Below are 15,185 nucleotides of genomic sequence, written 5' to 3'. Positions count from 1 at the left end.
AGAGGTATAAATTGGTTCCAAAGAGTGCATAATAGTACATCAAAGGTACATTCTGGTACATATTACATATTAGGACTGCCCCAGTGACAGCTTGGGACCATTTTTTCACTTCACACGCAAGACACTTTTTGGAGAGAAATTGACCTCTTTCTGTCCCCTCATGAGCAAACACCAAATCAGCATATGATTCACATTTGGTCGACACATCGTTCGGCATCAGCTAGTGTCAGAAATAGTTGTGCAGTCTTGCACAACCCCTACACAAACTGTGAGGCAGTGTGTTATGAGAAACAGCATTGCTTTAACCTCTGTGAATTATGTCCAAGGGGCGAATCAAAACCTTATCTGAAGCTATCGTGAGTCAGACCCTACTTTGATCCTAAGTGGCCGTGACTGTTCCAGCAGATAAGGCAGAAGCGCTATGACATTGCGCCTGAGTCAGCATCCAGCTCACCTTCACCAATAAATCACGGCAGTTCATTCCACACCTGAAAACCCACTGAGGGTTCTTATAACCCGCAGGCTGACAAGGTGAGCGGGATGGAGGGGGTCCGGTGAACGGAGCGTTGGAGAAAGTCTTTTACAACCTTCTCTCTTCCTTTGATGCTCTCCATTCTCCCTGTGATAATGAAGTCATGTGGAGTGCTTGACCCGGCCATTCAGCCATGCGTGTTAATGCCGATAATAAGAGAGTCAGTCATTACTTCACGCATGTCTAGGGCTCAGACTCCACAGATATGGGCATCAGACAAACGGGCCGGGTCAGTCGGAGCGAGAGACACCATCACACCAGCCGGCTGATAGTCGCCGCCGCGCTAGACACACATTCCAGTCGTGTGAGGCAGGAAAAGAGTCCCATTAGGCCTGTCTGAGAAGGTAATGAATATCCGCAAGGTCATGACCTTTGGTCAGACATAGTTACATCATCATCGGATGGTTTGTTGAGGCTCGACATCTGCCCCCAAAGCTCCAGATAAGAGAAAAAGACAGAAGGAGAGGATAACAAGCCGCATTTGTCTTCATCACTTGTTTTCTGATGGGCTGTGATGTAAGAAGTTTTCAAGTGAAGACAGAGCGCGGTGTTAAAATAACATGCTTTCCAACACTATAAACAGGGGTGTGGGAATTAAACCGTGCACGTCCAATTCTCTCTGAGATAAATCAAAGCCTGCTGAAACGGATTAGGGGATGTATGCTATAATCCAGGGGAAAGTTTGTCAGCTACCGTTCTTATCACTTAGTACTTCTATGGTTTATTTTGCCTTAAATTAATAAAGATAAATGAAAGCACTATTAAAAAGTTGATGGTGAGAAGATTGGGAAGCTGGGTTGGTACTGTACTGTATGTGTCAGGGCACATAAACTGATAGGTCACAGCTTAGACCTGAGGGTGAATTTTAAAAATAGAAGTGTTTAGTCTGGGGGCGAGTTACGACAGTCACTTGATGGAAACACGTCATGGTGGCCATTTCAGTAAAACCCCTGGATACTTTTCTGGATAATGGGTATTAAGGTTTAGCTCCTATTTGCTTAAATGGGGAAAGTCCAAATACTGAAATCAAAACTGTTTGTCATGTTTAGGTTCAATAAAAGATCCATTCATGCCATATCGTAAGTACTGTAATTACAAGATTTTACATGTTAAAAGCACCCATGTCCTCATAAAGCTCGTAAATTACTTTACTAAGAGTTATGATTTGACCATGTGACCCCTGCAACCTCATGTGGCACCACTTTTGCTATGTTATTATTGTTACCTAATGCGTGTTTTGTTATGCAATATTTATTACACAGTTCCTTGGGATACTTCATTCTGATTGGCCAGTCGCAATATTTGCAGGTTTTTATTTCCAGATAACAGCCGCTCAAAACTGATAACACACGGTAACCCGAATGGTGCTAATCATTTTAGGTACAGTTTAATATTACACAAAAATTAAATATAAATATTTAATAACACATGACATTATATTTGAAGAGTTCATTTTGACTAATTTCTGTAAAAATATGTTTTCTTTACCAAGAAAGTGACAAGATGAAAACCACTATTTTCTGTTACAAACTTTCACATAACATCTTTAGGTTATAAAAACATAAAAAAATTCAAATCCATAATATTTTTTAAAGATTTATTATAAAAACTGTTTTATTTTTATTTTCGCAAAATGCAATAAATCCACAACAATTTTTTTTCAAAATGCTATCTGTTGAATCAGTATATAAATGTGCATTCATCTTTGCCATGTTATATTCATTTAGTTGACTAGTTGTATACGCTGATTAAAAAAATAAACATTAATGCCATTAATCAAAACACTTACTTTGTCATATTAGTAACGCTGTCATTGCGCTGTCATTCTTGGGATGTCGTCGCTGAACTTTTTTGACAGCGATCAGCTGTAAAATGTTTTGGTCCTGCTCGATTTTTGTTGACTTCGATTAAAATAATGGAAAGTTTTTCATAAGATTCCCTGGGGTCAATGTGTTAGCATGACAGAAGCTGTTGTGTGAGAACAGCTGTCGTTTTTCCGTTGCCCGAGTGGCTTACATTTCTTCCTTGCCACAGAAAACCACCACAGGTCTATCAATGCCATCAAAGTATTATTTTGTTTTTGTTTGTTTGTTGATCACGAAGTACAAAGTAGATGAGGAAAACTAGGATTCCGTGTGTATTACGCGCCGCCATTGTTGTTTACAATGCGTAGAATGGTGCGCTGTAATTTGTGGAGCGGATTTATTTCATTCTGCAGAGAAGGAGGAGTGGTGTTTATCGCGTTTTGGGGAAAAAAGGGAGGAAAGATGACAGAATAACATGGCGGATATTGGATTTTGCGTAAAATTAAGAATTTACTTTTTAATACTGACCTGATACAATACTGATTTTGGTAGTAACTCAATTTTTTAAAATGGCGTTTATCGCATTTTGGAACCGAACTCTTTATTTACAAATAATTAAACCAAATAGTATGTTCGTGACATTGAGATGCAACAAATTATCCCAATATTTTACAAAAATATTATAAAATGAAATAGTTAGATCTCTTTTACCATAATAATAATAAATAAAATGGCAATAAAGTAAAAACAATAACTAACAATAAATGAAAAATAAATAAGTAAGTAAAAAAATAGTAATAATAATTAAAAAGAAAAAGAAAGAAAAAAAGGGCACAGGTCAATTCAAATATTAAACATCAAATCGATATATAATGTTCCTTACCTTTACTTATGAAGTAAATAGCTGTGTAATAAGCGTGAAAATGTACAGACAACATACATCCGTGTTTCGCATCTGGTCGTGATCACACTGTCAGGGATTATTTCTGTGATAACAACCGGCTGCCTATACATTATCCCTTATTTGGCAGAACCATAAAAATGTAAATAAATGTAGTAATCATGTATTTTATGTACTGTTGCTATAGAAATGCATATCCATGTCCCGTCCGAGGACGTGAACGGCTTCGAGTTGAGCCCTCGAAAAAATAGGAATTACAACATGGTGTGAACACAGCAATAAAAAAGACATAATATTGCAGTAATATTCCAACTACTTTCTCTTGGGTACACAATCTCCAACACAAACATGACATCACTTGAACTTTCCTAAAGACTAGAGGCATAACAAGTGAGTCTCTTAACTGTAATCAAGTGGGTCACCGTCTTCATGTGCTCTCAATTATTTAATGGTGTTTTCCTAGCCCATAACCTTCTGAAATTATCTAGCTACCTTCAATAGCAATACTTTTACAAGGGCTCTAAAGAATTTATATTAGTCGAAAGAACGTATAATGTTTAAAATATCTGGAGCAGTGTGTGTGTAATAGTGTAAGTGTCAATTATACATTTTTTTCTCCGTATACTTCCTCTTCTAGAAGGCTTTGGACTCGGAGTGTATAGTAAAACATAGTAAAACATTTATAGTAATAGTAAAACATTTATAACAATTTAAAGTTGAAGTGAAAAGATGACATCCTGAAGGTCTAAGCCCAAGTTTGATACAAAGGACAAAGGCTGCTCTATATGTGGCAGAGGAAACTTGGAGAAACAACAGCAGGTTGTTTTACTGCCTCAGTTGCCAGCACAGAGAAAAAGACCATTAAAGTCAATTAAGAGGAAAATCAGGCTGGAAATGAATTATCCAGCCATCTAATCGCATCATAGCCATGTGGTGATCAAGAGGGTAGATTATCACTCCACACAAATTAGCGTGGAGTTCAATGGCTTTCCCATGGGTGGCCATTTTGGTTGAGGTCAAGGTGAAAGAATAAGTTATGCAGTCACTGAAAACAACAAAGTAAAGCTACACTACTGCAAATTTAAATGTGCAATGTGGGACTTTTAGACGGATGTCTTGACAGAAATGCAATGTAATATACATAACTATATTATCAGGGGTGTATTAAGGCTGTTTTATTCTTCATACACCGCGGGTCCCCTTACCCCGGATTTCCACCAACTGCGGAGCGGCTGCAGATCGGCTCCGCTGTGTTACGGCTCCGCACTCCGCCGTCCGCCAATACCCACCAGGTCCGTATTTGATGCAGAGTGGCTGCATGCTGAAGTGACGAGGACCCATGAGGTCTCGCAAATTGATCGTGATGATCGCGCAATATCTAGTTCTGTCTCCACCCATTATGACGCTAAATTATGACGTTTTGCTGGACCAACCCATATCATGACACGAGATCTCGCAAATTCAGGTATGATCACACAATATAGTCATGGCTCCGCCCTGCGGAGCTGTCCGGCATCTGGCAAAAATTGACTTGAATGGAATCCGATTGACTCCGTTGCTGTTCCGCAGTGGATCCGCAGCCGTTCCGCAGTCAGTGGAAATCCGGGGTTACATAGAAGTCGCCGTCATGTTTCTACAGTAGCCCTAAACGGACTGCTCTATAGAGGGAGTTTCGTACCTACGTTGTATCCGATGACGACATATTTGTCCTGTGGTAGCTACTGTAGCTTCTCTTTGCATTTTAAAACTGAGGGGTGAGCTGTTAATCCGCTAAAAATAACAATAGAAACAATCATAGAAATCCTATTGGATTTAATGGTTCTAATGGGAATTTTATTGGTTGTAATGGAAACTGTAATGGTCTCTGTGGGTCCCTACTGGTATGTGTTGGGTTCTATTAGTGGGGGCATTAAATCCTACTGGAATATGTCCCAAAACACACTACAAAAATGAATTTGGCAGTGTTTTAAATGGTCAAAGCTAATGGTTCCTATTGGTATTTTAATGGAAACCATTTGAATTTCTGTGATGGATTTCTATAGTGAAATGCCGCTAAATAACCCATACTAGACCTTTAAGATAAAATGTGTAACGGCCACTAGTTTAACTAATTAAAATGTAAATAAACAGTTGTTTTGAAACATGTTTCCCGAACAATCCCATTCCACTGTTCTGTCAAAAAAGAGCCCGTCCAAACTCAAAGTATTAGTGAGCCTGTATTGCTGTCTTGGGAGATGTTATGACAGTGCCAGTGAGACAGTATTCACGACATCTGAGAAAGTGTTTTACCATCCAAAGCATTACACACTTCACGTTTAATTATACTTTTAAGTACCCCAGGAACCTACACAGCAAATTATAATTCACAAATCAAGCTTATGTTATGAACTTTTTCATTAACCGAAGTAATCCCATGGCGTCGGTAGAGCCAGTCAGATAAATATTTCCACTACTGATGAGTAAGAAATCAAAACAGCCCCCTGAATTTAGCTCCAACAGTGAAACCCTTTACCAAAACACGTAACAAATTCAAAGAAAGCTGTTGTACCGGCCGTACAGCGCTGACTTCTTATATCTATAAATATATTGTTAAGCCCAAACTGTTGAAACATGATCTGTTTAAAGTGTAGGTTTGTTGTGGTGGGTGGTCTGTGGGTGACTGTGTACTCTTGCATGGTTCACTTCATGTGTGTAATCATATATTGCTCTTGATGTGGACTTGTGGTCTTGTGGCCATCGGTTGTGGGATTTGGTAAAGAACATATAATGTACTATTTGTCATTTAAAAATGTGCTCATGTGTAATGCCGCTTTATAATGAAAATATGTCCTTTTTCCTTCGCTGCAAGTTACATACTGAAACTATGTGACATTACATCACTAAAGTACCGTATGAGCTTGGAGAAGGTCAGCAAAGGGAAAGGCCTGTGTTTAAATCCAATAAATCTCTGCTAAACCATTCACCTTATCCAATGAAAGAGTGAGGCTGGAACGAATACAAATAAAGCTACGATGTTTTATTAACTCACCAGATGGACTAAAGCTATATATAATTACACAAGATACATACTTTAATAAGGAAGAATGACATCCATAACCAGAGTAAGGCAGAGAGTTACTTACACGGTCAATCAACATCAATTACCGCCTGGTAAAGGATTTAAACCCAGCCGTTGAGGTTAGTTTTGAGGAGTAATGAGACTGGACATTAAAAAAGGAAAGCTAAACCAGAACTTCTGGCTTTTACAGTAACTCCCTACAGTAACAAACAGGCACCAGGGTGGCTCTTGGACACCTCTGAATTAGCTGACTAATTAGGGTTTCCCCAAGTTTTTTTTCTGCGTCAGCGCTGTGGTTTGTACAACTCCCAGAAAGGAAAAGATGACAATAGTCAGGGGGATGTGGAAGAACAGTCATTCCAGAAGACAGGATCATAATCGGTGCAGTTCACTGTTAAAGCCCTCGGCTGTGCCTCATGACACCATGTTGCTAATTTTAATACTCGCTTTTGAATTCATAATGGAATTCAGAGCCAACATCAAAGGATCGCATCACATCCTGTCTCACTAATGCCCAAATCAACCTTGACGTCTGCAGAACTGTTACCATGAGCGGAATCTGAGGTCAAAAACCTGCAAGGAAAATGGGAAAACACAGGAGGAAGGGACCGCATCTTGACCACAAAAGAAGAAACGGCGCCCATGCAATGAAATCCAGCAAAAAATCCTCTTCTAGTATTTCAGGGAAAAATATTTCACTGCTGGCAATAGGGTTTATGAAAATGTAACTTGGAAAAAAAGAATATGAAATGAGTTACTGGAAAAGTGTGTATGTTTTGGGGAATTTCTGACATTGTGCCTGTGTGTGTGTGTATTCGGAAGATGTAGCTGTTGACATGTGCTGGAGAGAGATCTGGATCATGTCCCGGTTTAGGAAAGGAAACAGCATTCGGCTGGTCCTAAGAGGAAGGCAGGCAGAGTGATACAGGCTCTGACAGATTTGTGAGGTTAGTTTCTCATGGACTGCATCTCTCTCTCTCTCTCTCTCTCTCTCTCTCTCTGCTGATGTTTATTCCTCATTTGGATCACAGGAGTATTGTAGTAATTGTAGCATTATCATACTAACTTTATCTGCCTTACAGGCCCTATAAACAAAAGTCACAAGACTACTATATACATTTTTGAATGGTATTCAGACGCTTCTCCATTGCTCATCAGTGACAATCTCATGAATGACTCCATTAAGAGAGGCCTTTAAAAACAAATGACCATTGGCTTAAATTTTTCACCGGGTTAAATGGCCTGTCTAGACATTAGACACTGCAGGCAACAAAAAGTATAACTACATATCTATATGAAGTGCTCCCATATACACATACTGTATTCATCTGACAAATGCTTTCAGCCAAAGCTCCTTATACTGTGTCATAAACAGACATAAGGATACAATTGATCCTTATAAAGGGATACATCTCACTTATCCAAAATACACGTCCTCATCAGTGCAATCTCATAGAATAAAAAATACAAAAGTTTTCACTGGGATGGTACCCTTTTAAGAAGGTCTTAATATGTACCATTTATGCACATATATGTACCTTTAACGTACCAGTGTGTACCTTTGAGGTACCAATATGCACCTTTTAGGTGTAAAAGTGCACTTTTTGAAAAAGTATCACCACAATGACAACTTTTGTACCTTATTTTCCCTTTTTTTCTGCAAGTGTGTTAATTAAACATAAAATATCTTACTGGCTGCTATTAAGTGAGTCTCAAGTTTCATGTGCTCTGTGGAAGCTACACTCTTCCATAAGAAATATTACAGATTAAATATCTCAATTGTATCTCTAGACATCAGGGCTTAAGTTATCCGCTTAAGTTTCCTGCGTCTTAGATATTTCTCCTGTGAAAGACCCAAAAATCGTACAAAAGTTTCTATTAGGTTTTAGAAGAGATCTCAGATTTGTCATGTCTGAAAGCAGAATGCAGTAATGAAGATTTATGTCCTGTCTGTTTTTTGATCAATTAACAGAAACATCTTCACACATAAACCTGTGGTCACTACAGCACAGGCACTAAAATGCTTAAACAGTCATTAAATAAACATCTATATACACTCTGTAAATCCAACCCTACAACAAAACACTTATGATAAAACAGTCTGGAACCAATGTGTAAACTTTATAACTCTTAACATAAACAGTGTCCTTCATTGGGACAAAAGACATTTACTATAGAGATGCACTGTGTGTAAACCGTTTAGTGGAAATATCTGACCCAATCTGACTGCAGTCGGGTCGGTTAAATAAAACAAATCCTCTCAAGTCAAACTTCGCTTCACTTATACAACCTCAAAAGTTACCAATTAAAAAAAAGTCAACAACATAGCAGAACAAATGTCAGCATCTTTGACTTAAAGGGATAGTTCACCCAAAAATAAAATAAAATTTTTGTCAGTATTTACCCTCATGTCATTTGAACCCCCAATGCCTTTCTTTATTCTTCAGCACCCAAATGCTGATTTGTTTATAAAGTTTTGCCACTCTTTTCTGTGTCTAAACTGTTGTTTAGTCGGTTTTAGGATGTTTACGTAAGGGATCATTTAGAGGCAACTCGTTGTTATCGCAGAAATAAGCCCCGACAGTTTGATCAGTACCGGTGATGCGCAGGTCAATGTATAAACAACCCGTACCCGACCAACATTTTAAACTAACCCGCCCGCAACTTGGATCGCAAATTTTTTTATAATTTGAATCGCTCCATTGCCCGCATTTTTTAAATAAGTAATTTCTTACAATAGTTAATTGGCATCTTTATTTCAAACGACCCGACCGACCGCAACCCGAATATCATTAGAAATATTTTTGGATGACTCATAACCGTGGGTGACCGCAGGCACCCGCTCTTATCGGATCAACCCGCGCATCACTGATCAGTACCCAGCTTAAAGTGAAGGGTCTTGTATCACACTGAGGGGTCTTATTTCGCGATACAATTGGCTGCTTGAAAATTATTCTGGTTATTACACAGCTATTTAACTCATAAGTAAGGTAAGGAACATTAAATATTAATTTGAAATATTTATTAGCTCATTTTTAATGAATGCAGACCTTCTGCGAGGAAAACACGTTTACTTTCGTTTTTAAGTTAAGAAAAGACGCTCATATGTTACGAAGACACTATTTAGTTAATCATTTATAAATATAATCTCATATATGTTATTAAAAGACATATTTATATTTAATTTTTGTGTAATAGTAAACTGTACCTAAAATGATTTGCAGCATCCAGGTTACCATGTGTTATTAGTTTTGAGCGGTTGTTATCGAAGATTATTACACGGCTCTCTGGAATGCTTGATTCTGATTGGTCAGTTGAGACATTTGCAGGTTCGTTCTTTTCAAATAATAACCGCTCCAAAGTAATAACGCATAGCCGGTACTACTTGTACGAGTAAAATAGCTCCGCGCCAATAAAGATTACTGTTTGGCGCTATCTTGTGAAAAAACACTGGACAACCACAATTAAGAATGGAAAATTTGGACATTAATTTTAACATGTACAGAAAAAACAAAACATTTAAACAGTGGATAGAAAAACGAACAACTACAAGACACAGAGAGCTTACTGAGACTGAACTTGACAAAATAGAGCATGACAGCTACGAAGCCAACACACAAAAAAATACAGAATGGGCAATAAAACTTCTCAAAAACTGGCTAAAAGAAAAAAAAATGGAGACAGACAAGTATGAAGCAGAGGATCTTAATAAGGTATTACGATCATTTTATGCATCTGTGCAAAGTTTCGCGGAAGAATAAAAATGTTAATTTAAAACAAATATGCCAATAAAATGTTTCAAATTCATATTCATGTCCAGTTTTTTTTCTTATGTGGCAAGTAGCCGTGTAATAAGCGGGATAATGTAGAGGCAGCCGGTAGTTATCCGGTAAATAAGCCCCTTCAGTGTGATACAAGACCCTCCGCTTCGCTTCGGGTCCTGATCACACTGTCGGGGCTTATTTCCCAATAACTACCGGCTGCCTCTACATTATCCCTTACAAAACAAATCTGGAAATGTCATGACTGGCCAACGAACCGTGAAATAATTTTAAATAATGTGTAACAACTAAAACAACAGCAATATCCACAACAAGAAAGATACTTATATGACACACTTTTGGGTCATTCTGAAGCTTGAAGAGTTTACTGGTTACAATAGTAGTGGATGGGGACCGAGGTGGTCACCATCCAATTTCATAGTAACCTAAAAACTACAAACTACACTTTAAAAAAAATCTGCGATTGGGTTCTAAAAAACAATAAAAGACATCAGTGGTTCAAACGGCATGAGGGGTGAGTAAATCATTTTTGGGTGAACTATCCCTTTAAGAACTTGATGCTAACCTAATCTTAAATTAATGGCACAAATTCAAATGAGCAAAAAATACAGCGTGCACACACAAATTGGATAAAATATTTTTTTCCTTCTGAAAATCACAGTGCATTATGGGATTGGCTTGTCCGCAAAGGAGGTTTCGATGAATGCAGCATAATTAAGATGCCTACATAGGCAGCTTACTAGGATTTTAAAACAGACCATAAATCTTATTCTTATTTCTTCTCTACCATGAACATCCTTGAGGAAGTGAAAAATGTAAAACAATACCCATAAAAAGGCCAAATCTAAGAGCAGAAAAGAGCCATAATGTGTCTGTCATGAAGAGTAGTTATATCCATGGTGAAGTACGTCACAGTATCAGGGTGTGGAGCGGCGTGTGAATGTTTGACTAAGATTGTGTGTGTGTGTGTCACAGGATATGACGATTCCTCTCATGTTGCCTATATGCAATAATCATTGCTCCTATGATGCAGGCCCGAAGGTAGCTCAAAATCCATTTCAATGTGTTAAAATGCTCACGCATTTGTTCTCGTGCAAAACCGGATGCTGATAACTTTGTTTTGCTTTGACGTAGCCGATGTTTGTTTCCTTTAGTCACTAAATAATTAGTGCTGAATAAATAGATACGCAAGCACAGATGAGCAAACGAATAAATGCAGTGTCGTCCTTAATGAGCAGGCTTGTTAGATTGTGTGATTGCTGTTTGGAGTTAGTTTAATTCGATCTGCCTCTCTAATCCCATAGCCGCGATGCTTCATTGTACATACCGTGGCTTTGAACAAACACACTAGCTCATTTGAATTTTAGAAAGGTATAACAATTGATCTTGCACAAAAGGGAATTACTATGTGTTATAAGCAAAAACAAATTAATCTGTTTTGTTCGAGAGTTATGCCAAGAGGTCCAAACTGTATATTTGATGGTAGTATCTGAGAGATTTTTTCTTGCTCCTATTTAAGTTTATCAGAGAAGTTCAGACTGGCATTCATACACGGTAGTTCAGCCTGTTTCTTTATGAAGTAACCAGGCACTTGCGAGTAACTCCATTTGACTTGCTAGCAAAAGCAAATGCAAGTACGTTTAGCATTTGGCAAGCGTTCATTTCAGATCAAGAGAAAGGTCTGAGAGTTTCGGGTTTGGGTGGTGTGTGGGTTTGATGTCTTACTCTGTGCGGTTCATATTCTGGCCCTCTCCGCCGGGCCTCCACATCCTCGTAGGCAGGAGCTGCTCCTTCTCTACGGGCCTGGAGATACTCCCTCCTCAGCTGCTGGATACGCTCCATACTGCTGCAGAAAAACAACAATCCACTTAATATTTCGCTAGTGCTGGATTGTAAGCGAAAGGTTGCGGGTTTAAAACCCCCAAGTGAACAATCCACTCTATGATACCCGGTACATAAGAAATTTTAGCTCAGATTACTCCATGCAAAGTGTCGCTTTAGATATAACATTTATATTACATTACATTTATGCATTTGGCTGAAGCATTTATCCAAAGTGACTTGCAATGAATTTAAGGTTCAGTACTGTGCAAAAGTATTAGGTCACTTTGTCTGTTTAAGAGGAATAGAAATAAAAGAGTCAGTGTCAAATGGTTTAACGTTGAAAAAATTAAGTCATGCAATTATTGCGATTACATTACTGATCAATGTCATTAAGAGTACACATAAGTATTCCATACATACAAAACATCCACAACACCTTCTCCATAATGACTCTTAATAACCTGTTAACGCCTACCATGTTATGGTGATGGATACTAAAAACCCAAAAGTCAAGCACATCCGGCTGCTGATATGTCTAGATTAAAGCCACTTAAACACAAGTCAGGCTTTAGTGTGCCGGCCGAGGCTCTCGCTCTATCATCTGCACTTATCAGAAACTACGGGGTGAAGATTATTGAGTTAAAGCAGTCAGAGACATGACTCAATACAGTGACAAATAATCAACTGCCTTTATGATCCGGCCGGGAATCAGACACACACACACAAAGATTCAGAACGATATCATCATTTAAAGGAATAGTTCATCCCAAAATGAAAACCTGGTCATTATCTTTTCAGTAATGTTTTAGAGGCTTTTCACATGTTCAACCATGAGTTGCACTTTCCATTGATTCAATAATGCGCCTCCATCCGTCTGTTTGTCTCAAAATAATAGCCACCTGATGGATCGTACAGCTCTGGGTAACCCTGTACACCTATGATCGGCTGTTCTTCCATCTTGATTGGATATGGAATGATGCAATGTTTACATGATACAATGTTGATACATTAAAGGGTGAAGCTGATTGGTTGGTTCTTGTCCCTTGACCTGCGGTGTGGACTAGAGGTCTTCACGGGTCCACTTAGATCCGAAAACCCGAGGTCAGACCCGAGACCCGATTCGTGTTTAACATGTGCCTCGGACACGTGCCAGGTACAATAATAGCGGCATCGGGTCTCGGGTAATTTAAAATGAATGTGTTTTTGCCGGAGCCGACGGTGTTGTGGACGGTGTTTCAACACAGGGTGCAGACACACTTCTGGCGACCCGAGTTCGAATCCTGGCTTGAGGTCCTTTGCCAATTCCATAACCCTCTTTTCACCCTATACTTTCATGTCATCTCCGTAATTACTGTCTATCCAATAAAGGCAAAAATGGCCCGAAAAAATTACTTAAAAAAAGAATCTGTTTTTGCTGAACGGACCCGAGATGACCCGAACTCTCTCGCGTGTGTGCATAAATGTCCTTTTTAAACCTGTCATCTGTTTGCCAAGGGCGCTTGCGACATTGTGTGACTGGCGGTAGGTTCATTTTCATTGAGACAGTTATGTCAGTCAATTTTAAATGTACATTTTAGAAGTTACCTTGGTGTGGTAGTCAGATAACAAAGTAAAACATGGAGCAGCTCGTCAAATTGGTTGTGAGGCCACCGGAGTTTCTTTCTGTCTGCTGCGTGTGGGTCTGCAAAAAGCACACACGTCGGTCAGTGCCTTTTACATTCGGGTCCAGTCGAGTTTTCCAAAAACTAGTACAAAAATGCCACTAGTTCGGGTCGGACTCGGGTCTAATTTTCTCGGGTTTATCTCGGGTCGGGTCTTTCTTTAAAAAAATTTTTATGCATGTCGGGTTCGGGTACATTTCTTTGGATCCGAGTAGACCTCTAGTGTGGACGCTGCATTCTGAAAATTTGAAATACTTATTTCAACTTTTGTTGGTCACACCTCATGCGTGCCGTGACCATGTCACTTTTTATTTGAGCATGCTTGCCACATGTCCACATTTAAAATAACAAACTTGCGTGCAAAAAGACGCAAAATGTGACCGGCCCCTTAATGTGTTCCTTTAGCTCAGATGGTAAGCAAAGGTTGTGGGTTCAATTTCCACAGAACACAACGCCAAAAAGAAAAACATAGGCCAAACGCATACATTTTGAATGTAAATGTTAATAAATATACTTGTTGGTCTCACTGGTGTGTGTATAGGTATAGTTTATCCAAAAAACTTCAATAGTGTTTGTTTTTCCTACTATGGAAGTCAATGGGGACTGTCAACTGTGTGCCTGTCATTTATCAAAATGTATTATTTTGTGTTCAACAGAAGAAAGAAACTCTTTTTTGAACAACACGAGGTTGAGTAAATGATGACAGAATTTTATAATTTGGGGTGAATTATACTTTAAGTCCCTCAATGGCCGCAGTCCACCTTCATTACAACTGAAAGTGAAATGAGAAACTACTACATTATCTTATCATATTAGTTGATTTCTTTAAGTTTTATTAATCGGGAAAAAAAATCATAAGAGAAAAACAAAAAGAGAAATACAATTCATAAATTTAAACTATTTCTACGGTAAAAAACATTGCAAGTAAGAGAAAGCCCAGCAAAAGAAGTACAAGATGTGATAAAGCACTGTATGTGATAAATCACATCTCTGTCACGACAGTCCTAGTTTTCGTCCTAACCAGCTGAAGCCATCTGGCATCAAGACACGCTGTTAACCACTTTTCTATTTTTGCAGCATTGTGCCAAGTAGACATGCCCACAGTCACATCTCATTGGTTCAAAATCCCACACCACAAATGTATTTTAAACATCAAATGGGTTCTGATTGGCTGCGGTTCACTTCGGCGAGAAAAAGAAAAATACTTTCAACTCGGCACATTGCAGTAGAGCCCTGCACGGGCCAAAAATCTAGGCCCTGACCCGGCCCTGGCCCGAGACGCTTAGGCCCTAGCCCGGCCCTTGTCCGACAGCTAACAGAATTCTCAGCCCGAGTCCGACCCGAGTCCGAACTTTTTAATTCTCCCCATTAGGAATCTGTGTCCGCAGATATAGTCACTGCATCGCGTGTGTTTGTGAGTAGATCTCTGTGCTGTCTGCTGTGAGGTTTTTATGAGAGAAGCACAAACTTTTTAATAGCCTATTTAATATGTAAAACTTGAATTTGAAATAAAACTTTCTGCGGAGAAGTTAATGAGATCTCTATCGTCTCTCTTGCTACGTGACGCGACAATTATTTATTATTTCAAATCCGTTTACAAGATAAATATATATATACATTGT

At 38.8% G+C, this 15,185-nt stretch overlaps 1 protein-coding gene across 4 annotated transcripts in view; it reads right to left on the bottom strand.

The window, feature by feature from the left end:
* pard3bb (par-3 family cell polarity regulator beta b) overlaps nt 1–15,185 on the bottom strand; it is a 441,444-nt gene that overhangs the window by 46,661 nt on the left and 379,598 nt on the right. For 3 of the 4 annotated variants that reach the window (XM_055215427.2, XM_055215429.2, XM_055215430.2), the window contains one exon: nt 11,804–11,924. In XM_055215427.2, coding sequence (XP_055071402.2) covers nt 11,804–11,924 — 121 coding nt within the window. The remainder of the gene's footprint in view (nt 1–11,803; nt 11,925–15,185) is intronic. The other variant, XM_055215428.2, reaches the window with a different exon arrangement.

This window comes from Misgurnus anguillicaudatus, chromosome 17, assembly GCF_027580225.2.
Source record: "Misgurnus anguillicaudatus chromosome 17, ASM2758022v2, whole genome shotgun sequence".
Classification (NCBI taxonomy): Eukaryota; Metazoa; Chordata; class Actinopteri; order Cypriniformes; family Cobitidae; genus Misgurnus; species Misgurnus anguillicaudatus.
The sequence above is the reverse complement of the archived record's forward strand: the minus strand, read 5'-3'. Positions and strand labels throughout refer to the sequence as shown.